This window comes from Rattus norvegicus, chromosome 8, assembly GCF_021556685.1.
Source record: "Rattus norvegicus strain SHRSP/BbbUtx chromosome 8, alternate assembly SHRSP_T2T, whole genome shotgun sequence".
Taxonomy (NCBI): domain Eukaryota; kingdom Metazoa; phylum Chordata; class Mammalia; order Rodentia; family Muridae; genus Rattus; species Rattus norvegicus.
Window position 1 is genome coordinate 126,941,544 of NC_141541.1, and position 24,623 is coordinate 126,966,166.

A 24,623-nucleotide genomic window follows, 5' to 3' on the forward strand; every position below is an offset into this window, starting at 1 on the left:
TCCCAGGCTCTCTTTCGCTTTCACCCATGATCTACAAAATCCAGTTTCCATAAAAATGGGGTCTGCTGGCCAAGGCTGCCAGGAGTCCAACGGCCAGGACGGGCTTAGACACAACCGAAGGCTTAGGTCCTGTGTCAGTCCTGCGAGCCCTTAACTCTCTGTGCCAAACTTCTGGTTTATTTTAGGGTTGCTGCTACAGGGAGGGGACAGTTCCCCTGAAGTATACCCAGGAGACCCATGTGCTATGTCTGCAGGCTGTTGTTCCCGAGCTTCCATACGGTGGCTCCCTGACAGACACATCTGGGGAGCTCCACCCCAAACATGGTCCAAGCTGCCCGGGAGCCAGGATGCTGTCTACCACACAGATAGGGGTGAAGCTGGGGGAAACAGAGGGTCCACTGTCAGGATACAGGATGACATTCTGAAGCAGACAGCACAGCCCTGGGGCAGGTGGGAAACCGTGCTCCCTAGTGCTCCCTAGGGCACCAAGCTTTCTGCACAGTTTGCCTTTGGCTGGCACTGCAGCCAGCAGCCACATCAGAGGCATTCCTGGCAACTGGCATCAGTGTGTCCCTCTGGAATCAAGTGTCCTTGGCTCCCAAAGAGACATTTAACTCTGGTCCCGTTACTCCCTTGTGGGTGGGAGCCTTTGCCAGGACCAGGCAGTCTAATTGGTGGCGCGGGCGAGGTTCAAAGCCATCAAGCCAGTGATGAGCTGTGTGACACTACCTGCTGAGGTGGTGGGACAGACATTGTTCTCTGAGGCTGTGAAGAACTGGGTATGGTAAAACACACACACACACACACACATGCACACACACATGTGCACACACATACTCATGCATGCCTGTGTGCATACACACGCACACATACACTCATGCACACACATGCACACACACACTCATACAAACATGTGCACACGCACACACACATGCATACACACATGCGCACACACACACTCATGCATGCCTGTGTGCATACACATGCACACACACACTCATGCAAACATGTGCACACACGCGCGTATACACACACACACACACAACCTTCTTTCTTGTGACTATCATGGTTAATCCCTTTTCAGTGTTGGGGTCAGGGTGTCAAACCCAGGGCATTACACACTGAGGCAAACACTGGGCTACAGACCCACATTCCCCAGCCCTCCTGATTGTTTTTCTTGAGGACTTTAAAAATGGATGAAACTTGAAGAGATGAAGCGAGGTAACCCAGGCTCAGACAGACAGATGCTGTTTGTCCCCCTCTATGTGGATCCAGCTCCTAATTTTTATATATGTATATCCATGTGGGAGTAAGCGTGGGTAGACCTGGAAAGGGGCCATGAGGAGGGAGAAGCTTTAAGAGAGAGGGTAACAGACAAACATGATACAAAACTGGGAAGGGGACAAGAAGGGCCGGGGGCAGGGAGATGGGATGTGGGGGAACCAATGGGAGCTAAGTATATATAAAAATGCCACGAAGAAATCTGTTACTCTGTGTGATAACCAAAATTATTATTTTAAAAAAGAAATAGGGTTGCAGAGACAGTCCAGCCGGTAACGGCCTGAGAACACGAGTCTGGTCCCCTGAACCCAGGGTGGAAGGACAAAAGCAATTCCTAAAAGTTGTCTTCTGATCTCCAAATGCATCTGGTGGCACAAGGGCCCCCATGCTCACAAGTATCACCCACACTCACACACTCACACACTCACACACGCACACTCACTCTCTCTCTCTCTCTCACACACACACACACATGCATACTCACTAATACATTTTTAAAAAGATATTAAAATTTGCCTTACATGCTCGCACTCTTTGGTGAAATGTGGTAACACTCCCAAATGTCTATGGGATCAAACTGGCATTTGCTAAGCCAGGAACGTGCACTTGGCAAACCGTCTTCTGAAGGTGAGCGCACAACTCACTCGCCAACACCTTCCTTGGCTCTTGCTACACTGCCCTTCACCATCACAGGAGGACATCCTGTGACTGCCAGGAAGTGAGGGACTTCAGGCCAGCCTGCAGAGTGGCACACAGGTGCTTGGGCCCCTGTGGCAGAGCAGAGGTAGAGGGCCATAGTGCCGATGGCCTGGGTGACAGCAAGACTGTGCTCCAGCAGTCCTTACCTCCTCCCCGAAGGCGAGGACTTGAAGAACCCTTCCTGGAGATTTCCAGACCATGTTCCTCAAAGTCAGTGAGGAGACCATCGAACTTTCGTGTGTCCCCACCCTCCTCCACCTGCTGGGATGGCAGAGGCTCCACTCACCCGCATGCCCTCAAATCTCGACAAGGCCCTCAGGGGTCGAAGTGCACGCAGTGTCCTCAGTGACTTGATGGGACCCATTTCGGCGAAGCCTAAGGTGTTTGCCACGAGGCTGACCAGCGAGACCTATGGAGAAGGGATGAGCGTGGAAAGGCGGGGGCAGCTCCAGACACAGGCCGTAGGCTCTCAGTTCATCAAGATGGGGCTGGCCACTTTCCTTTACCAGACTGTGAACTGCTAGGCCAGGCTTCTCAGAGCCTTGAGGGCCTGGGGTAAATCCTGACTGTAAGCCCTCTGGAGAGCCCACTACACGGATGTTACAACCACTAACCCCATGACCTGGGACGTGTCATTTCTGTTCTACCCTGTGTGGCCGAGCCGAGGCACAGCCTGGGCTTCTACATTTGACCTTTGAGTTAGTTCTGTCCTCCCCCTGAAACTTCTGTTTTGGGGAAGGAAGGATGGACAGTCCTAGGTAGCATACAAGCAGCAAAGGGTCACAGGTCATTTCCCTTAAGTTGAACTCTGTAACCTAGGCAGGGTGGGTGACACGGGAGTGGACTCTGCTGTCTTCTCCCTCCGTCCCCTCCCCCAGCATCCCCTTCTGTGAACCCCACCATGCCAAAGGTCCGAGAGCTAACTAACGCCTGTACTTCTCTATCCTCCGTGATCGTGCTCTGGAAAAGGTCTCTTTCCTAGACCTCTGCCCTTGAGCCTGGTGCTGCGGGTGGGAAGGGCTGTGCACAGGAACCGAGATCCAGGCTCCATCAGCCAAGTTCAAGGGATCCAGGCTGTCAAGGTTGGCAGCCAATGCCTTTCTTTACCCACTGAGCCATCTTGACAGCCCTAAGTGGCTTAGATCGATTTACTTTATTGTTTGCTGTCACTTGTGTCGAGGTGAGCCGAGACGTTTAGACTACAATAGTCCTTGAACATGGGCCCGGGACTACATGGAGACTTGGGATCACCTAAGACCTGGAATCACCTGAGGCCTGGGACTGCAGTAGACCTGGGACGGCCTGAAGCTTGGGACCTCCTAAGACAAGGGGTCACCTAAGGCTGAGACCACTGGAGACCTGGGACCACCCGAGTATGAGACCACCTCTATTAGGCTATTAGGCAGTATGGCTAGGTTGCTTCAGCTGGGATGGCAGCAGGAGGGTCATCTCCTGCTGCGACCTCAGCTTGCTTCTCAGCAGGGTTTGTCCTGTTTTAGCCTGGAAGTATTGATCCCCCTCAGACCCCAGAAATCCTTAGCCCTCCCCAGACAGAGTATCTATCCGTCAGCTGGCCCAGTTTCCCAAGAAAGCCTCAGGAAAAGCAGGTCAGGAGTCCACAAGGCAGCTATGAGAAGATCCTAGGCCCAACTCTGGCCCCTTAACAGACCCTTCACCTCAGGGCTGAGAGTGCCGGGCCAGGCTGCACCCACCCCCAGCCCAGGCCCACACACTCAGTGTTCTCTTGACCACGTGGGGTAACAGAAAAAGGTTAGGCTGGAGGTCCAGGCACCTGGCTCTCCATATATTCCCTACCCTACTGTGTGTCCGAATGTAAAGACACCACGGTTTGACCTCCCAACCTAGGTGGTGGCCTCCATTGGGTCTTGGCTAGGAACTAGTGGGCTGAGTCTCTTCTCTACCAATGAGTCAGCCCTGAGGTGTATAAAGCCCAGTGCCAAGCCCAAGGACCACCAACAAATCCATCCTTTCTGGGAAGCGGCTGCAGACCCTGATGGCCTCTTCCCAGGGATGCATGTAGACCTGGCTTTAGCAGTCCCTCTTCCCAGGGATGCCTGTGGGCTCCTGAGCCCCTCTTCCTTCACTGAAAGTAGATTCAGGGATGCTCCTCACCTGAGCATTGTCTCTTCCCACCTCTGTCTGCCCTCCCAACTTGACCTACAGGCCTACCCTCATCCTGCAGCCTCAGGAATTCAGGAAAGAGGCTTCCCTTTGACTGAGTCTCTCGTCTGAGAGCTCTCGACTGAGAGCCCATTTCTTGCGCTTGCCATCCTGGGCAGACGAGGTCCTCAGGGGTCAGATGGTCCACTCAGCCACAGTTCAATATAGTAATGTCTGTTCACCTCCCACCTCTGGTCGTCCCGACAGCATGTCCAGCTGTTGCTCTTGTCCCAAGACTCTGCCCGAACGGTCTCTGTTCTCTGCCTGTCTCCCACAGATCCCGCTCTGAGGCAGGCCTCTGCTCTCAGTTACCCTCCTCCTTCCTGACCGGAGATGTGGGTTTCACATCTCTTCCTTCTGCTCACCTGCCCTACAGCACAGCTAAGTGCCCCCAATTCCGAGTGGTGCTTCTGCCTGGCCCTGTCTTTCTATCCCTTGCATTGCCATGAGCTCCCACCTCTTGGGCCCCTTCCCGTGCCCACTCACATCCACAATCAGGAAGTCCAGCCAGCACCAGGCGTTGGTGAAGTACTTCTTGAAGCCGTAGGCCACCCACTTGAGCAGCATCTCCAACACAAAGACGTAGGTGAACATCTTGTCCGCGTACTCCAGCAGAACCTTGATGGTCTTCCGCTCCTCCAGGTAGATGTCCTCGAAGGCCTGCGGGCAAGACAGGCGGAGGGGCTAAGAGTCCAGGTCACTGGCAAGCAGTTCACCCTGCAGGGGCGCAATTCCCAGCAACAACCGCTGCTCAGGAGTGGGGAAACTGAGCCAGACGCCCGTCAAGGAGGAAAGGCTCCTTTCACAACTGTTATGGCCTCCCCTTCAGCCACAGATGGGTCAGGAGATTGTCCTCACTGTAGGTGTTCCCTCTGCGCCAAAGGGCAAGCATCAGTTCTAGGATAGCATGCTGTAAAGATCGATTTCCCGGCTGGGTTTGGCGGTGCTGGCCTGTGATCCCAACTGAGGCTGAGGCAGGGATGACAGGAGGCCAGCGTTAGCTGGAGAGAGACAGACAGGAAGGGGAAGAGGGGAGAGAAAAGGGGGGGGGGGAGGAGAGGAAAAAAGGGGGGAGGGGAAGACCTATCAAGGCTAGCTTGGGGAGCTCTGTGAGACCCTACCTCAAAAATAAAAAGTAATAAATAAATAAATGTTGGCCTGCACCTCTGCAGTCAGCCCTTCCTTAGCATGGGTTAAAGCTCCCGGTTCGATCCCCACCACGGCAAAAGTAAAAGTAAGCCATTTGAATTAAATAATAAATAAGACGTAGAAAACAGTTAATTAAGCCTTCCCAAACATGCCCATTTAACCAGGGAGAGGTGACAGGCTCAGCTCGCAGCTTTCCGCTGGACACAGTGTGCAAACCTCCTCAGGCTTCCCCTCCGTTTTGAATTTACTCATCTTGTATATTTGTCAGTTTCCATGGGGATTTTTATTGGACCGAGATCCCCTTGTAATGAACACACTTAGTAAACAAAAACCCAGCAACACTTGATCCAAAGCAGAATTTTCTTTTTTTAAAAAAATTACAGATATTTAGACATTCCCCAAATATCAGCCACGAGACACTTATTATTTTTAATTAATTGATTTCCTTATTTCTTGTTTTGAGACAGGATCTCACCCTATAGCCCTGCCTGGCCTGAAGCTCTCTCTTTAGTCCAGGCAGACATTGAATCCACAGAGATCCACCTGCTTCTGCCTCCCAAGTGCTGGGATGAAAGGAGTTCACCACCACAGCCAGCTAAGGCAGAATTTTCAACAAGTCCTGACGTTCAAGACAGATGGGCTCTCCTCAGGATCTAGAGGGCAAATGTGTAGCCTCAGCCAGGAGCCCATGTCTTGCACAGCTGAGGCTCAGGGATCTCCTGCCCCAGGACTGTAAAGGTGAGAAAAGGTCCCCCTCCCTCTTCCTCATTCCTGCCTCCCTCCACCAGAGCATCCCCTCTGAGCCACCGGGGAAGTGGCTGGGGCTTCCGGCTGCCCTTCCTCCCCTGCTCTTCTCCTCTCCAGCTCGAGTGCTCTGAGCCTCCCTGTCTAGGCAACATGTCACCGGGGATGCTGGGGAGCTGCGTCCTTCTGTCACCCCTGGGCCCATCTGACTTCAGGGATGAGTACTGTGTACGGTGCCTGGGGACACACAGATGAGGCCTCTGTATGGCTAATTGGGCCTGTGTGGGCAGCAAGGCGGTACGATCAGGCCCTCAGATGGACTGGGGAATCTTCAAAATAAAAGGAGACTCATTGGTCTACTTATGTCTATGTCTTTATTTTTGCTGAAATTAAAAAAAAAAAAGTGCTGCTTATGAGTCAAACAAGACCTGGGGACATAGCTCAGTAAAAAGCATGCATAAAGGTCTGGGTTCAATCTTTAGAGCCCTAAATAAATTTACACACACACACACACACACACACACACACACACACACACACACTCCCCAGAAATGATCAAAATTGGCATTTCCAACATCATGAACGTAACTGGAATGGGCGCTATCATGCAGATACCACTTTCTGAGAACTCGTGTATGTGCGTGTGTGTACACACAGATGCACAACGTAGTTTTATAGGCTAAATCAAACATTTGCTTTGAAATTACTTTAAAAATTTTTATCTTTTAGTCACGTGTTTATGTGTATGCGCGTGTAAGTGCAACGCCCACTGAGGCCAGAAGATGGCGTCAGATCTCTTGGGGCTGGCGTTATAGTTGGTTGTGAGACACGAGGCTTGAACTTAGATCCTCTGCAAGAGTAGTAAAAAGCTGGGTGTAGGGGTTGGGGATTTGGCTCAGTGGTAGAGCGCTTGCCTAGCAAGCACAAGACCCTGGGTTCAGTCCCCAGCTCCGAAAAAAAGAATAGAAAAAAAAAAAAGCTGGGTGTAACCCCAGAACTTGGGTTGGCTGAGACAGGAGGCTTACCAAATTAACATGGGGTTACACAGTGAGACCCTGTCTCAAAAACCAGCCAACTGGGCCCAGCAAGATGGCTCAGAGGGTAGAGGTGATTGAGCTCTTCGGGAGCTACCAGACGGAACATCCTGCAGGTTCTCCATGGAATATGTGCACGCAAGCTGATGCAGTAAACTTCTAAAACAACCCTTTTTATTTGTTTCGTCAAACCCTTAATGAAACAAATAAGAAAACCAAAGAAATTACTTTTTCCATCACAGTAATTTTCATCAAAGGTTCAGAACCTTTGCTCGCTAACGGGAATACGTTAATGCCTCTCAGTCTTTTGCCCTGGTAATGTCTACCAGGGGCAATACTGAAGCTACCAACGTGTCTATTTCTTGAGGACACAGTTCCAGATTCCTGATGTCAGAACACAGGTGTGGTCCGGGGACAGTCTGTAAGCAAGCCCCAGATCACTTGGCACTCTATCCACGCACGGAGCACTCTCTTCTAGCCTCTGTGTGCCTCTGAGTCTTGCTTGCTATGCTAAACGTCCATTACCACACACTTAATAGAGTGATATCATTGGTTTTAATGTTCACTTAGCACAATCTTTGGTATTGTGTTAAGAAAGCCATCACCTGGGAGCTAGAGAGATGGCTCAGCGGTTAAGCACACTGGCTACCCTTCCAGAGGTCCTGAGTTCAATTCCCAGCAACCACATGATGGTCTATAAACATCGGTAACTCCAGTTCCAGGGGATCCGACACCTGCTTCTGGCCTCCCTGCTTCTAGGCACACACATGGTGCACATGCATACACACAGGCAGAACAACCAAACACTGAAAGAAACCCTTGTTTTAAAAAGTCCCCACCTATTCTGAGACCAGAAAAAAGAATTCTCTCCTCTCCTCTTTTTTAAAGTTTGGTGGTTTATATTATGATTTTTTAAAAAATCTAATATGTATGTGGTAAAGAGTAAATATGTAAATTTTAATAAATTTTTCTCAGGGGTTTGTCAAGTGCTGCAACGTTTTATTAAAAGAGTCTATGTAGAACCCAGTAATCAGAGGTCAATCTTACTGTGTGTGACATTTCTCTATTTATGTAGATCTACCCCACATACCCTTCTGGTGATAGTTTTTTGGCTCCTCTTGGTGCTAGGATGGAGCCTAGGGTCTGACCTGTTTCTAGACAAGTGTCACCGAGCCACACCCCAAACCCCTCTGCTATTCCTTGGATGCTGTCTGTTCCCGTGACCCTTTTGGTTTGTTTTGAAGATAAATTTTTGTGATATTTTATCAAGTTCATTCCAAATCATTACTAGAATATAGTACTATTTCATTTTTTAAAAATTTATTTATTCTTTTATGTTATGAGTACACCGTGACTGTCTTCAGACACACCAGAAGAGGGCATCGGATCCCATTACAGATGGTTGTGAGCCACCATGTAGTTGTTGGGAACTGAACTCAGCACCTCTGGAACAGCAGTCAGTGCTCTTAACTGCTTAGCCATCTCTCTAGTCCCACTATTTCATTTTTTAAGTGTTATTTTTATTTATTTGTGGGGTGGGGACATGGACATGCCATAGGGCATGTGTCAAGGTCAGAGGACAACTGTAGGGACCTGATTGTCTCCTTTCACCATGTAGGTCAGGGGTGAGAGGTAGGAGGGGGAAGAGGGGGTGGGGGAGAGGGAGGGAGGGTTGGGGAAGGGGTGGTAATGTAAGCCCTCAGGTTTGGTGTCAAATGGCTTTTCCTCACTGAGCCCTCTTAGCCTGAATTAATTACTCTAGAGCCCTAACAACCTCTCTTACGCTTTTGTTATATCTGTTACCGGCAATATTTTTGGGTGTCATTTTTGACAACAGGAAAATAAGAGATGGTGGAGAACTATATTCCCCATCCATATGAACCAGTAGCAGCAGCAGCAGGGACATTTTGTAGCCCGTTTTACAGCTGACCATAGTTTTTTGTTGTTGTTGTTTTGTTTTGTTTTAATATGAGCCATTTCAAACTCCTCCCATCTTTTAATTTAAAAAGTCGAATTAAAAGGCTGTTTGCGTGATCCGTGTGTGTGGTGTGCATGACATATGTGTGGAGGTCAGAGGACATTTCTGTGGAGTAGCTCTCCTGTCCACCTTCCAGTGGGCTCCAGGGATTGAACTCAGACCTCAAGGTTTATGGCAAGGGCTCCATCATCTGAGCTACCTCCTCGGCCTATTTTAGTATTTTTAGTGGGACTCATCTTTTCCCTATGTGACTGTATTATCCACAAATAAAAATCTGGATTTTTTTTCTTGCCACTTTGGGACGTTAACTCAGGGCCTCTCTTGGTACTTTATTACTGAGCTGCAGCCTCGGCCCCCATCTGATCATGGTTACTTTTTATTTCATGTGTATGAGCATTTGCTTGCATGTGTGTCTATGAACCCTCAGAGAGGACATAGGGTCTGTCCTGGAACCAGAGTTGTAGATGGTGGAGAGAAACAATGCGAGTGCTGGGAATCAAACCCAGGCCCTGGGGAAGAGGGCTGGCAAGTGTTCTTAACCACTGAGCCAACTCTCCAGTCTCCCTTTAAAAAATATTTTATTTTATCTTTATGTGTATGGGAGTTTTGCCTGCATGCATGTCTGTGCACCATATGCATGCAGTGCCCTCAGAGGCCAGAAGAGGACGCTGGATCCCCTGGAACTGGAGCTGCCACGTGGTTGCTGGGAATTGAACTCAGGTCTTCTGGAAGAACAGCCAGTGCTCTTAACCCCTGAGCTATTTCTCCAGCCCACTCTCCAGTCCTTTCATGATTGCTTTTTTTTTTTAAAGTCCTTTGTGTGCTTGCCACGTTCACAAGTATTTGGCTGTGTGCGTGTTCATGTGTGTGAGACCATGCATGTGGAGGTCAGACAGATAACCCTGTGTCAATCCTCACCCTGTTTGAGACAGGGTTTCTTATTTGCTTTGTGTGCTGCAGGCTAGCTGGGCCAAGAGCCGCAGGGTTTCTCCTGTCTCCACCTCCCATTTTGCTAAGTGCTGGGATTGTAGATGTGTGCCAACATATCCGGCTTCACATGAGTGGGAGGGATTCAAACTCAGGTCCTGGCTCAAGTGTGGCAAGCACGTCCCCTCCCCGACACCATCTCCCAGCCTAATTTTAAATTCTTGCGCTTTCTTGTCTTTTTCTTTCTTTCCTTCTTTCTTTTTCACTTCTTTTTCTTCCTTTGTTCCTTTTTCTTTTTTTTTTTCTTTTTTTTTTTCTTTTTGTTGTTGTTGTAAAAAGGGCCTTACTACCTTACTTTGTAGCTCTGGCTGGTCTGGAACTTGGTATGTAGACCAGGCTGACCTCAAACTCAGAGATCCCCCTGCCTCTACCTCCTGAATGCTGGGATCAAAGGTGTGCACCATCATCACTGCCTGACCTCTTGCTTTTTTATTCACTGATTTTTCTTTCCTATACCTAATCAATCATCCTGTTAAGGACTTAAAGATTACCATTAGATGGTGATTAGTGACCGGAGAGTAGTTAAATGATTCTCTCCATATTCTCAACTTTAATGGAAATGTTTCAAGTGATTTATCTCTAATAGGGGGCAGAGGCTGAGCTTTTCAGTAAACTAAGGAAATGTTTTATTCCTTTTGTTGTTGGAGTTTATTCCTTTGCTGGGAACTGAACTTAAAGATTCTCTACCAGAGCCATGAGCAATGGACACTCCCCTTTCTCCCTCCCTTCCTTTCTTTAAGGGTGTGTGTGTGTGTGTGTGTGTGTGTGTGTGTGTGTGTGTGCGCGCGCGTGTGAAGGTGCCCATGAAGGCCAGAAAAGAGCATCAGATCTCTCTGGAGTGCCCTGTGCCTGTCAGCTTCCCAGTTTGTGTGCTGGGAACCCAAGTCTGGTCCTTACAGGAGCACTGCATGCTCTTAGCCGCATCTCTAGCCGCCATGTTAGAATGGTTTAAATAGCAATGGAATTATTTTCTTCTCTCAGACTATGATGGATTCCATCCTGGGAAACATGAGAAACTAGATTAGTGATTTCTGATAATATTTTCAAGGGATTAGCTATAGAATTTTATGCCAATTGGCTCCTTGTAATTCATTAATTTATATTTTTGTTTAATTAATCACATCCTTTGGTTTGCTCAGGATTGTCTTGTCCTTACATTTATAATTTTTGAACAATTTTATTAATTGATTGAAAACTGAGTGGGAGAGGGGTTGATGAATGGCATCTTCTGGCAAGTATGGAGGTCACCTGGTGTGTGTGGAGGTCACCTGGTATGTGTGGAGGTCACCTGATGTGTGTGGAAGTCACCTGGTGTGTGTGGAGGTCACCTGGTGTGTGTGGAAGTCACCTGATGTGTGTGGAGGTCACCTGGTATGTATGGAGGTCACCTGATGTGTGTGGAGGTCACCTGGTATGTATGGAGGTCACCTGATGTGTGTGGAAGTCACCTGGAGTGTGTGGAGGTTACCTGGTGTGTGTGTAAGTCACCTGGAGTGTGTGGAGGTCACCTGATGTGTGTGGAGGTCACCTTCGTGTGTGGAAGTCACCTGGAGTGTGTGGAGGTCATCTGGCATGTGTGGAGGTTTTCTGGTGCGTGTGTAGGTCTTCTCATGTGTGTAGATGTCATTTGGTGTGTGTAGAGGTAACCTGATGTGTGTGTGTGTGGAGGTCACCTGGTGTGTGTGGAGGTCACCTGGTGTGTGTGGAGGTCACCTGGTGTGTGGAGGTCAGACAACAATCCTATAAAGGTGCTTCTCTTTTCCCATCTTTACACGGATTAGAGGGAAGGAACTCAGATGCAAGGTTTGTGTGGCAAGAATTGTTCACTCAAAAACTTTTGAAAAAAGAAAAACAGACCTTGCCAATAGGATTCAGTAGCAGGTTTAAAATAATATATCATAGATATATCCTGAAATGTCAGAACAGTGCCACTTCAGGAAATCTATTTATGTGAACTAAACAGTTTTTAAAGCATAAAATTATCTCAATGGTTGTGAAAACACTTGCAAAAAAAATCTGATAAAAACAGAAAAATTTCTTAATCTGTTCTCTTTATTTACTGATAAAAACATTTCTCTATGAATTTTCCTCTGAGTATAGCACTGGCTGCTTCACACACACTATTCTCAGTGCATTCTCTCTGAGCTTTCCCCAGTCCGTTTTTTCTCTATGTATGCATGTACATGTTATATGCACAAATATATGTATGCATGTATGTACATATGTATGTGTGTACATGTGCATGTACATATGTATGTGTATGCATACATGTATATATGCATGTACGCATGTACATGTCTGTATGTGTGTGTGAATGTACACACACATGTACATATGCATATACATTATATGTAAATATGTATGTGCATGTGTATGCATGTATGTGTGTACATGTGTATATATGCACATTGTATGTATGTGTATATGTACATGTGTATGCATGCATGCATGCATGGATGTATGTACCTACCTACCTACCTATCTCTGTGCTAGGGATCAAAGCAAAGCTTGCATAGTCCAGGCAAATGCATCCCAGGTCTCTAGTTTGGTATTTATAGCATATTCTTTATCTGGGGACTTGTTTTAATAGTGGATTTCATATTCCGGGGCTCCTGTGATAATTAACTGAAATTAATATTTATGAAATATTTAAAACAGTATCTCGTATGCAGTGCTACTTAAATGTCAATAATTTACTAACTTTTTAAAAAATGTCTTTTGCTGTCCTGCTCTTTCTACTTGATATGTCACAAGCCTACTGCTGGGAGGATTCAGCACTTGACTGCCTTTTTTACTGTTTTCCTCCCAGTCATTTTTTTTTTTTTTTGCTTTAGGTTTAAATGCTATGCAGTCCCAAGTAGTGGTCATAATATATTTTAAATTTTAAAAAATCGGTGTATTTATTTTATGTGTATGGATGTTCTACCTGAGTGTGTCTGTGTAACACATGTTTGCCTGGTCCACACAGAGGCCACAGAGGGCAGCACGTCCCTGAGGCTGGAGTTACAGGCAGTTGTGAGCTCCCATGTTGGTGGAGAGAAGTGATCCCAGGATCTCTGGAAGAGCAGCCGGTGCTCTTAACTGCTGAGCCATCTCTTTAGCTCCAACATTGCATTTCTAGATGAATTTTACTTTTAACTACATATATGTGTGAGAGATACATGCATGTGGACCCAGGCATCCAAAGAGGCTAGAGCTGTGAGCCACGCCATGCTCATGGGGACATGGACACCTCTGGGAGAGCAGCCATCTTTCTAGTCCCAGTAGTTGTACTTTAACTGTAGGTTGGGGTCTTCACTGTCTTATCTCAAGCTTTTTACCTTGAATTAAGCATTGTTTAATATCGATACACCAACAAAAATGTCCTTTCTTCTGTTGACATGTCTGCTAATGGGAGAGAAAATAATTGGTTCTGAGGGAAGAAGATAATTCTATTGTTATACAAAATATTTTCATGTGGGGCTGGAGAATCAGAAGCAAAAACTGCTTTGCAGAGGATTAGGGTTTGGATTCCAGCACCCATATTGGGCAGCTCACGACCACACGGGACTCCAGGATGACCTGATGACCCCTTCTGGCCTCTATTAACTCCTGCATACATGTGCACATAGACAGATACACACAGAGAGGTACACAAACACATATATACACATGCATGTGTACATAAGACATGCTCAACACACACACACACACACACACACACACACACACACAGAGAGAGACAGACAATCTTCATTGTTAAATTGACCTGATCTAAACTTCCCTTAAAAGCACCCCTGGCCGCCTCTGTGAATATGTTTCCAGACAGGATTAACTGGGCAGTTAATCTATTCGCTCCTAAGTGAGCGGCTTTACTCCCATAGGGTTGGGGGGAGAAACGAAAAAGCAGGATGAGGGATAAAAGCCACCTCTCTCTGCTTCTGCGTCAGCCCAGATGTGGGTAAGCAGCCTTGTGCCTCCCAGCTGTGATGGGCTGACTGTGTGCTCTCACTGTGTGATCCCAAAGCAGGCCTCCCCAGCTGTGATGGACCACGCACTCACTGTGTGACCCCCCTCCCCCAAAGCAGGCCTTCCTCTCTTAAGGTGCTTTTGATCAGATATTGAGGAGAGAAGTATAAAATATACATCTCTAATGCAATGAAATATGAAATTTGAAACTTTTTGAAGCTGATATAACACCAAAATTCCAGATATGGGCATTCATGAAATTTCAGTTTGGGCTGCTCAACTGGTAATTTCACGCAAATGATCTCAAATGGCCAAACCCCTGAGATCAGAACCACTTCTGGACCCAAGCATTTTGGATGAAGGAATTCAGCCAATTTAAATTTTGTTTTATGTTTAGTATTTCTGAGTCAGTTTGTTGCACATAGCTGATATTTTTTCAAGATCAGAGTCCTTTACCTTTTAAAAAGTGAATTTTATCCACTTACATTTATTATTAAAATATGCTTGATCTTGCCTGGCTATATAATTTTCTGTTTTCCACACTTCCTCTTTGTTTCTCTCTCTCTCTCTCTCTCTCTCTCTCTCTCTCTCTCTCTCTCTCAAGATCTCTGTTTTCTTAAATTCCTCCCCCACCTCAGCACTTTGGAAGGGATACAGTTTGCTTTCTGTTAAACAAGTCGATGACTTTAAACAACACATGCAGACTTCTTTTTCCCAATATATATTTGACGTGGTTTTTTAGCAACAGTGCTTGGCTGACTACCCTGATTAGATTCACCAGATGCTTGCCAAAACTCCTCCTCACTTATGCCAGCCTGAGATTTTCTCCGCACAGCCCAGACTAAATGGCTCTGGCTGCCCTTGTTTGTGGCTGTTTAAAAACAAAACTTGTTAACATATTGTCAAATCATACTTCTCTGAAGCCTACGGAGACTTGGCTCTGGCTGCAGATGGTAAAACAGCGGGACGGGCTGCAAAGTCATGGCTCCAGGCCCGCTCTAAGGCAGGGAGGGGTGAGCACGGTGCTCCCTCTTCTCCTGTTGCCAACTACACACATGCCTGCACCCCACTTCCTTTGAGTTACTCCCTGCTCACTGGCACCTCCCTCAACCACCTCCAGGGCTGGCCCATCTTTGTAGAAGGCCTGTAGGCCCAGAGCTGGTGCCTGTAAGCCAGATGGGAATTCTTTGGAGTGTTTCGAGGCTCCTCCTTGGCTGTCCTCCACCGTGAGTCCCCATGCTTACTCCAGGGAGTCCTCCCCAGCTGCTCCTCCTCCACTTGACCTCACAACTCAGAGTCCTCCCTTCCATTCTCACTCTGTTTCTACCTTGTTTGGATCTTTGACATTTCAAACCTGTGGGGTCTGGTTTCTCCAAGAAGAGTGGAAGACCCTGAGGCACACAGGGAGCTTAGAGAAGACCACTGAATAAACGAAAGGTTAAGGCCACACCTGCCTGTGTTCATATACCTAACCAGAGGCTTTTGAATACAAAGTAGGGGTGAGTGACGGGTGTTTCCATAGAAGCTGATGCACCCACAGAATGTGACAACGTGTGAACTACATGGCTCAGCCTGTGGCCCACACAGAAGACATGGGTGGTGTGGAGCCGCTATGCCTAATCAGTCATGGCTGTAATTTAATGGCCTCACAGCACATCTGATGAAGAGGGCAGGTGGATGAGTTCTAACATGGGAGGCTGGAGATCCAGAGAAAATAATTTCCCTTTCATGGAACAAGGCAGTGGGCTGGACACAGGGCAGGGGCTCTGCTCTGGCCTGCAATAGCTACTGTGGGTGTTGGATTTCTGAGCCTGCTCTGCCCCGAGGTGCCTGGGGAGCACAGAGGCGCTGCCCACTCTCTGACCAGGTGCTCTAGCTGGAGATGTCTCCCTCCTGTCCCTTCCCCCCTTTCCTCACAGCCCTCCCTGTCCCTCCCTGCATCCCCAGGAGGTACCAGCGCTCCACTGCTGAGCAGGATCATGAAGATGATGAAAGTCTCGAACCAGCTGTGCTCCACGATGCGGTAGCAGGTCTTGCGCAATCGCCACCAGACCTTCCCTGGGGACTGGGTTGTGTCTACCATGCAGCAGGGACAGCGTCGGACGCAGCCTGTGAGGGAAGGGCGACAGGCCTGTGAACGCTTTGGTCTGACTGGCAGAAGGCTGCCTTTTTGAGGGAATGACCAAGAGGTCGGGATGATGGGGTGCATGGTGTGGGGTCAGAGTGCAGGAGGTCTGTGGGCGCTCTCTGCAGAGCTGGACTGAGCAGGGGGCAGGGCTGGCAATGGCATGGGTGCCGGCCTGCTCCCCTTAGGAAATGAACTCTGGAAATACTTATCTCCCGTGACCTACCCCCTTGGGAATGGCGGAGCCCCAAGTGACCGTCAGCACTGCAGCGACAGGCATATGATGGAAAACCTTAGCTATGATCCCATTTACAAAGGTGTGGGTGTCAGTTACCGACTTGGCCATAGACCACAGTCCCTTGGCTACACAGGGAAAGACTCCATGTACAGGGCATGGCAGACTTGGGGTAAGCTGGCTCACACGTGCCTGCCACGCCACAAGCATGGGGCTGTCATCCCTTAGTGATGCTGTCCAGCCCTGCACCAAGAGCAGGCCCACTCTGACCCACATCACAGGAGAATGTTAAAGGAAAGCAGACTCTAGCTCAGGGTGAGGCATGGCACGGCCTAGGTGCTGAGGAACTCTGGTTCTCCTGTCCCCTTACCTTCAGTAAAGCAGTCCTCTGGGTCCTTGACGTCCTCACCAAGGTCTGGGATTTGCTCCAGGAGGTCGGCGGTGTTGGTCATGTCAGCTGTGCTGCCCTCGGAGTAACTGTCCTCAGGGGTCTGTGGGGGAGGGGAGGGATAGCCGTGGTGGGCTGAGGACCAGCCTCCAGCGCCAGCCTAGCATCTGGGGGAAGCCTAGGTTGAGTCCAGAGGGCTCCCACTTTGCACACCGTGATTCTGAGGTGGGGGTGGGTCAATGCCTGCCACAGAGCCACTGAAGGAGGGAGGAGTGGAGGCTGGACTTCAGGATTCCCCGGTCTGTGGTTCTGGTGTGTGGGGTTTAGGGCTGCGGTGTGTTGGAATGAGGGGATTGGGGATTACTCAGCGTAAGGAATGCATCTAGCTTGGACAGGACAGACAAAGTGGGGGGACTATAGGAGCACCCATTGGCACACAGACACAGATCCAGAACAGAACCAAAACCAAGACAGGCACACAGCAGCAGGTCAGACATGCAGAGAACATGCCAGCAGCGGACCATGCTTCCCACTCAGCTCACACAGGTGTTAGAACTGGGGCAGAGAAAGCGCTGGAACCTCTCCACCCTGGCCCTAGGCCTTGATAACTTGTTTGGTCCTCTAGGTCAGCAGTTTTCAACCTTTGAGTTGCAACCCCTCCGGCAAACCTCTATCTCCCCAAATATTTACATCATCATTGATAACAGTAGCAAAATTATAGTTATGAAATAACAACAAAGTAACTTTATGGTTGGGGGTCACAGGAGAAACTGTATCAAAAAGCATTAGGAAGGCTGAGAACCCCTGCTATAGGACATTTGATAACCTGTGAGTGTCTGTGCCTTGTGACTGTGGGTAATGCCACATGTCTATGGGTAGGTAGAACACCCTGCCCTACCACTGTGAAACCTGCGGCCTAGCTGGCCCCTTCTCCAGAACAGTTTAGCCAGTGGACTGCCAGTTGGTGATAGCACAAGGGTGTGGTTTGATACTTTGTAGCTCTGCACTAGCACACGTTGAAGTCTACTTCAGCAAACCTGCTCTTGGCCTTGGTCTAGCTCCCTTCTTCTCTGAATCTGCTTCGACTGTGTCCTTCTTGGCCTCTCTAGGGAGCACTGACCCTATAAGTCATTTACACAGAGGTCCTTGTCCCTATTTCTGCTTGTGGGAAACAGAACTTAACAACATAAGAGTCAGGAGGGCCTCTGTAGAGAAAGGACCCCCTCATCCTGTCCTACTCCACTCCCACCCTCCTAACCCCACCCCATCTGCTTCCTGTTTCCGTCCCCTCTCAGCTGGCTGCCTACGGCCAGTCTAGGCTCTCTACTGAAGGCTGGGGCCTGGCCCTGCGGCTCCTGCTGCCTTCTTTCCCCTTCCTGGGATGAATCCCCATCTGCCCATCTGCACCTCCTGTTTCTCCTGATTCATCACCTCCAAGGTTGGTGGTTTCAGGGGAGGGGACAGCCTGCTTGGAGTGGCCAGAGGGGTGGGGCTGAGTCTCCTGGCCCATGGTTTTGAGGCTGGCTATCCCAGGTGGGGTTTTTGCAGGCTCTGAGCTGAGCAAGGCCTGGAAGGCTGTCAGGGAGTTCTCGGGATCCTACTGCAGGAGGGAGGAAGCTCCTTCCCTTTGCCTCTTCCCTTCTTCCTGTCTGAGACAGGAATTCACTGCAGCTGCTGTAGACCTAGAACTTCTGGGCCTGAGGCTGCACTGGGATTACAACTGTGGACCGTGACTCCCAGTTTATGCTGTCCGAGGGCTGGAACCCAGGGCTTGTGCACCAGGCAAGCATTCTACCAACCCAGCTACAGGCCCAGCCTGGAAGAAGTCCTTTCCCTGGGACTACCACATCATTTCTCTCGCCTCTTCTGGGACACAAGCATCTGAAGGGAAGAAGCCTTAAAACTCACACTCTCTCCCGAGGCTTGGGATCCTGGATCCTCCTACTCCATGTCAAGTGTTAGGCCATCTAGGGAGAAGGCTGATTCACTCAGTGAGGACACGCACCAGGGCCTTGTGCTCCAAGACCAGCCATGATGGCAGAGCATCCTAGGGCCTGTCTTACAGGACCAAAGTCACAAGCACAGGGCTGAGGAGGGAGGTCACCCTGCACTCTCTGAGCACATGACTTCCTTTCCACACGCTTGAAGCAAGTGAGGCCGAACAGCGCGGTTGTTTGGCCCTTGACTTGGGGCCTTAAAACTCAGATATGCAGAGGGGCCAGGCAGGTCACACATGCAATCGGGCAGGTGGTGCTGAGGCAAACCAGAGAGCTCCAGCGGGAGGCTGAATAATGGCTACCTCCTGTCTGCAACATGGAGTGCCATTCTCAAGTTTTCAAGAGAAACAAGAAATGCAGATTTAAAAGAAAAAAAAAGGACAAAAAATCCCACAAAAGCTCCCAAGTGTGTGTCAATTAATCCAAAGGAAAGCCACAGTAAATCCTGATGACAGGCTGAGATGCCCCATTCCCCCCCCCCTTTTTTTTTCTTTGCAGGGAAGACAGGGGAAAGGCATAAGCTGACTGATGTGGTGAGGACTGTTCTGAAGATCAGTCAAGTCCTCCTTGGATACGGGGAGTCACAGGACAAACGCTTGCTGATTGGCACAAGAACACGAGGGCAAAGCGTGAGGAGAAGGGTGAACACTCGGGAGGACTACTCAGTCAGGCTTCAGAGTCCTGAGCTGGTTGATTTCCTCGTGGCGTGGCCATGGGGTGGGTACTGTCTCTCCCTGTCAGGACACTGGTTTCCCACCCTCCTCTCTGTAACACGCCTCCATGCTGTCTGTGACACACTGGCTCTGTGGCCTCATGGCCTGGCCCTGGCCCCAGCAGCAGACCCCGCCGTTACCTCACCGCACCCCGGGGCCTGGGGCTCCGTTTTCTGCTCTTGCTGCCAGTCTGCCTGAGATGTACTGGCCCCAGCTTCAGAGGACGTGGTCTCTGACACCTGGCTCCAGGCCCTGGGCTCCTGGTAGGGCTCGTGGCCACCAGACACAACTTGGGATTCCTGCTGAAAAGACCCCATGAGCAGAGCCCAAACACCCGGGGCAGAGGGTCTCCAGGGCCCTGGCTATGTGGGCTGCAGCCCCTGCCCACTGCTTCCTGGCCTCTTCATGAACTTCCATCAACTAAAGACCCTTCTTCTGCAGACTTAGGTCAGTAAGTGAGAGGTTCTGGGAAAGTATGGGAAAGGCCCTGTGGCCAAAGCTCAACGTATTTAAGATTCCCTGAACGGGTGCGGCCCGGCCACAATGCCCATCTTACAAATGCTACCAACTCTACTCAGGAGGATGCACTGACTTCCCAAGTTCTGAAGATACTGCAGTTAGCCTGCACCAATTCCCACAAGGCACACACACACACAAGCACGCACGCATGTCTACACACACACACACACACACACACACACACACACACACACCACACACACACGTGAGTGTGCCCAAGCACACACGTTTGTCCTGGCTCCAGGGGAAAGGGAAAAGAGGGAACAACCAGAATCCAACTCTCATCTCCTGTGCAGGAGATACTATGTTGGTCCTAGTGACCCCAGCTCTCCCTCCCTCAACCACCCCTGTTAGAGTCCTACAACTCGAGTAAAAGAGCCAAGGCTGGTCTGTGAGGCCAACTGAGGCAGGAGGAGGCAGAGCCCCGGGGCCTGGCCCAGCTAATGCCAGCTGAGGAAGCAGCCAGGAAGGGATGCGGACACGGAGGGAGAACTGGTTACGCTTGACCTAGGGACCTAAGGAGCTGCACGGAGCCCAGCTCAGGTCAAGGGAAACCTGGGGGACAGACCCTCTGCTTTGTCCAGACTCTGGTCCTAAGTGTTAAAAATAACAGGTTGAGAGATAAGATAGTGGTGTCCCTGACACCTCCGTCTCAGGGGTACTTATTTTTAAATCTCAGAATCAGCCTCAGGCATGGGAGGAGGGAAAAGAGATGGCTGTGAGGTCACCGAACAGTGGCCCTCTCTCACAGGGACATCTGTCTCTGCTGGCCTGGGGCTGGACCACGGTCAGAGCTGGGGGTGGGGTGGGCGACTGGGAGATTCATCAAGAGTTCTTAGGCATGCCGGTCTGTAAGGTTAGCCAGGGGTGAATACTGATTAACAGGATAAATGGGCAAGCTGGAGTTGGCTCCCTCCTGAGGGGCCAGCTGCCATGGGGCTTCCTCTCCCCTCCTGTGCCATGGCTGAGGTAGTCTGGTTGAGGCTAGGAGCTGCACTCTGGACTCCATACAAGCAGGTGGCTGTCCCATCAGGACGGGATGGAGGGGTAGCTGACCTGTTTGCTGGACTCTTCCTCTGTGCCAAGGCTGTTCTCTTCATCCTCTTCCTGGTCTTCAGTGTCTGACTCAGCCACGGCGATGGGCACACACACAGGCTCCGAATCCCCAGGGGTGCCCTGGCCGGGTCGCTTGTCCTCCTCGAATCGTGTTTCCTTGCGGGCTGGGGGCACCTTCTCCACCTCTGGGGGTGGTGGGGACCTGGGGGCGGTGATACAGCTGGGCAGCTGGCTGTGGGTGGCAAGAGCCGCGGGCTTCTTAGGTCGCCGCCGCAGGATCCCGCAGCAGAAGTCCCAGGTGGTCCGCTTGACAAAGCGCAGGCCCCTCTGGATGCGAGCCAGGGCCAGCTGGAGGTTGTTCATCTCCCCATCCTCGTCAGGGGCTGTGAGGTTGTCTGCGCTGAAGGAGCTGAGCAGCAAGGCCAAGAAGAGATTCAGGACCTGTTGAGGCAACAGCTCAAGTTCACCCAGGCACTGCTGGACTCTGGAGGGGAAACTGAGGCCCTAAGAGAATTGAATACTCCTGACGACAAAAGCTCAGAAGCACAGGGCCCAGGACACTGGGCTCTCACCCACCCCTCTCCTTCTCTTCTGTACGGAAGCTTTATCTATGAAAGAAAAATGAATCAAAATTCTTTCTGCGAAAAGCTCAGGCAGCCCGACTGCAGATTCAGGTCCCTTGTATTACAGCTCAGGGTCATGGGGAGAGCATCTGTCATCCAGTGTCGAGGGCTAGAGATGAGAAGACAATGAGGGACTTGGCCACGGTTACATAGGTTGGTGGAAGAAGAGCTTTAACCAGGCACCGGCCTCTACACTCTGGCCTTTCCTTTTCTCCCTGAACCCCTCTGGACTAATGAGGCAATGGGTACGGTGGGAAGGCCTCAGGGCTCCCTCCTGGGAAGTGAGGAGACAAGGCAGAAGGTCCTCGGAGAAACCACTCCCAACTTAAAGAGCTTTGGAAGGGCTGGGGAGTCCCTGGATAAAAGGGAGGCATTAGCTCCAGTTCCCAGCAGAGGTGGGCTACCTGTGGAGCATTCTGCCTGTCCTAAGGTGGTCTTGGCACCTATCCATGTGAGGGTCACAGGGAAGCGAGCGGAGAAAGGAGGTGGGGAACACGAGTGTCTCAGATTGACTGTGGGGTGTGACACATCTGGATGGATGTCCCAGGACAAGGATACTGCCTGGCCCCACTGAGGGGAAAGAGGATGGCAGCAGGCCTGTAGGCATTCCCTGGCACCAGGTGTCTCCTGTCAGTCCCCAGGAAAGAGTTCAGCTGAAAGGGTCCTGTAGCCAGGTGGCCACGGGAATCTCTGAGCCCCTGCCCCTCTCCCTCTCGAGCTCCAGAGGGATGCGCCCCACCACAGGGAGTCCATATCTGTCAGGAGACAGAGGGTGAGCACTGTGGTGAAGGTGGTGGTGACAGTGAGGACCAGGCCTCGGTAAGGAACCACTGATTATAAACTAACATGCATCCCCACAGCCAGCAAAGGCTAAAGGTGCTTCTGGGCCAACTCTACAGAGAAGTGACCGCTTCCGACACCTGGTCAGAAGGACCTTTTTCATGTCCTTACCAGGGACTCAGGATTTAGTACTAATCAAAACCACTGACCTCCAGCCTGGCCCCTGGCTTCTGGCTTCCTCCGAGTCTAAGCGCAGCCTGCATGTCCCCACCACCCACTGTAGGTCCTCCTTGTGGTCCATGTCCCTCACCAACTCCTGGTCCCACAAATCCTGACTCCCCAGGGAGCCCTGGATCCACGCTTCAGGCAAGGGAGGAGGCCTTGTCCACCCACTCGGGACCCGAGGGCCTCCCATCTCCAGCTTCCAAAATTTGGTTTCTTCCAGGGCTTCCCTGTCAATCATGTGTGGCTCCCGGCCTTGCCTGGTCCCTTCCCATTTCAGTAGCGAGCTTGCTTCCACCCACGCGGCTGGCCCCAGCAGCAGCCCAGTTCCTGAGGCGGCAGCGTGGGCTGGCAGTAGCATCGTCCCTCCTCCAGAGCCTCTAATCTTCTTGTCCCCAGGCAGATCCGCTCAGAAATGGCAGGCTCTGTGTGAGGGGCGGCTCAGCCTGGCATTGGCCTGAGCGCCGCGGGCACATTTTGCTTTTGCTTCTTTTTGGAGCAGAAAAGAATCTGGCAGCCCTTGGGGTCAGGTAAGGGATTAAGTGAGGCTCCACCCCAAGGGGCAGCTTTTTGAGGGGACAAAGAGGATGATGGGGCCCTGAGCTTTATGTCTGGGGACTGAGAGGGTGGACAATCTGTTGGGTCCTGGCCGGGCCTGACTGAGGCACCTGGATACTGAAAACAGGCAGGTTTGGGGAATGGCTCTGCAGTTCTGATTCCACAGCAGGCTGGAAAGTGGATCTAAAGCCCCTATGTGCCTATGTGCTGGCTGGTGAGACACTGTGCTGCCCAGAGGGACATGGTAGTCATGTGGGGTCAGACTGTGCAAGTGTCCTGTGCTGGTCACCTATGTATCCAATAAGGTGGTTCCCATCCTGAGTCGATGACTAACTTTGATCTCGTCTCTTCTGAGCAGGAAGCCTTGCTTAACTTTCCTAGCTGGGGAGGGGTGGTTCTCAGGGCTTCTCCCTTGGGGCACTGACCAGTTATTTCTGTCTTAGGGTCATTCCCCCACATCTCTCAAGTTGGTTGAGTGCCAAGAGTGTGTGGGCTAGGCCACACTTCCCTCTGAAAGCCCGCTGACACCACCATAATGGTTGGCCTGCAAGAAACGCTTAATGAGACTTGTTACTCTGAGTTGAAAACCATGTAGTAATTCACTGGTAACAAATCAATAAGCAAGTGAATGAATCAAAAACAAGCAAATAACGGATACACATGTAGATGGCATGTAGACGAATTAACAGGCAAAACGCAGGGAAGGGTGACCGAGTCAGTGTGAACGGCTTGTTGGGTGGATCAATGAATGGATGGCAGCAGTGAACGAGGGGTGGGTGGGTAGGCTGAGTAAGGGATGAATGGAAAAGGTCTATGAGCAGGTATGAATGTGTGTGTGTGTGTGTGTGTGTGTGTGTGTGTGTGTGTGTGAATGGGAAATTGGCAGACATATGACTGAATGAGTGGATGTGGCAAATGGGTGAATGGATGCATGGATGATGGATGGATGGATGATGGATGATGGATGGATAAATGGATAAATAGATGGATGGATAGATGATGGATGGATGATGGATGGATGGGTGGGTGGGTGATGGATGGATGATGGATGGATGATGGATGGATTGATGATGGATGATGGATGGATGGATGGTTGGTTGGATGGGTGCATGCATGCATGAATGGATGGATGGATGGTTGGTACTAATCAGACAGACTGATGAGACAGTGATAGTGAGTGGGTGACTAAGAGGATAGACGGCTGCACAGGTGAACATACTGACACAGGTCGACAGATGAAAGTGAGTAGTGAATTGATATGCTCATGTTAATTGCACAGGTGGATGGCTAAGTGTGCGCACAGGCACCAGGATGGACAATTGAGTAGAAAGAAAAAGATGGGTAAGTGAGCAAGCAGAAGAATGAGGGGGTTGATGGAGCAGAGGCTTATGGGAAGGTGGACAGTT

General features: G+C 50.2%; 1 protein-coding gene and 1 long non-coding RNA gene across 11 annotated transcripts in view; one reads left to right on the forward strand and one right to left on the reverse strand.

Moving 5' to 3' along the window:
• Scn5a (sodium voltage-gated channel alpha subunit 5) overlaps positions 1–24,623 on the reverse strand; it is a 97,683-nt gene that overhangs the window by 12,386 nt on the left and 60,674 nt on the right. For 4 of the 10 annotated variants that reach the window (XR_015626386.1, NM_001160162.3, XM_087560598.1 and 1 more), the window contains 5 exon segments: positions 21,035–21,475; positions 16,732–16,852; positions 15,956–16,110; positions 4,648–4,821; positions 2,267–2,389 (listed from right to left, as the gene is read on the reverse strand). Coding sequence is in view for 9 of the 10 variants with exons in the window: in NM_001160162.3 (NP_001153634.2) it covers positions 2,267–2,389; positions 4,648–4,821; positions 15,956–16,110; positions 16,732–16,852; positions 21,035–21,475 (1,014 nt within the window). In the remaining variant the exon portion in view is untranslated. 10 annotated transcript variants of the gene reach the window in all.
• LOC148004382 (uncharacterized) lies at positions 17,939–20,603 on the forward strand. The gene is made up of 2 exons (XR_015628114.1): positions 17,939–18,187; positions 19,245–20,603. It is a non-coding gene; the product is annotated as an uncharacterized LOC148004382 (long non-coding RNA).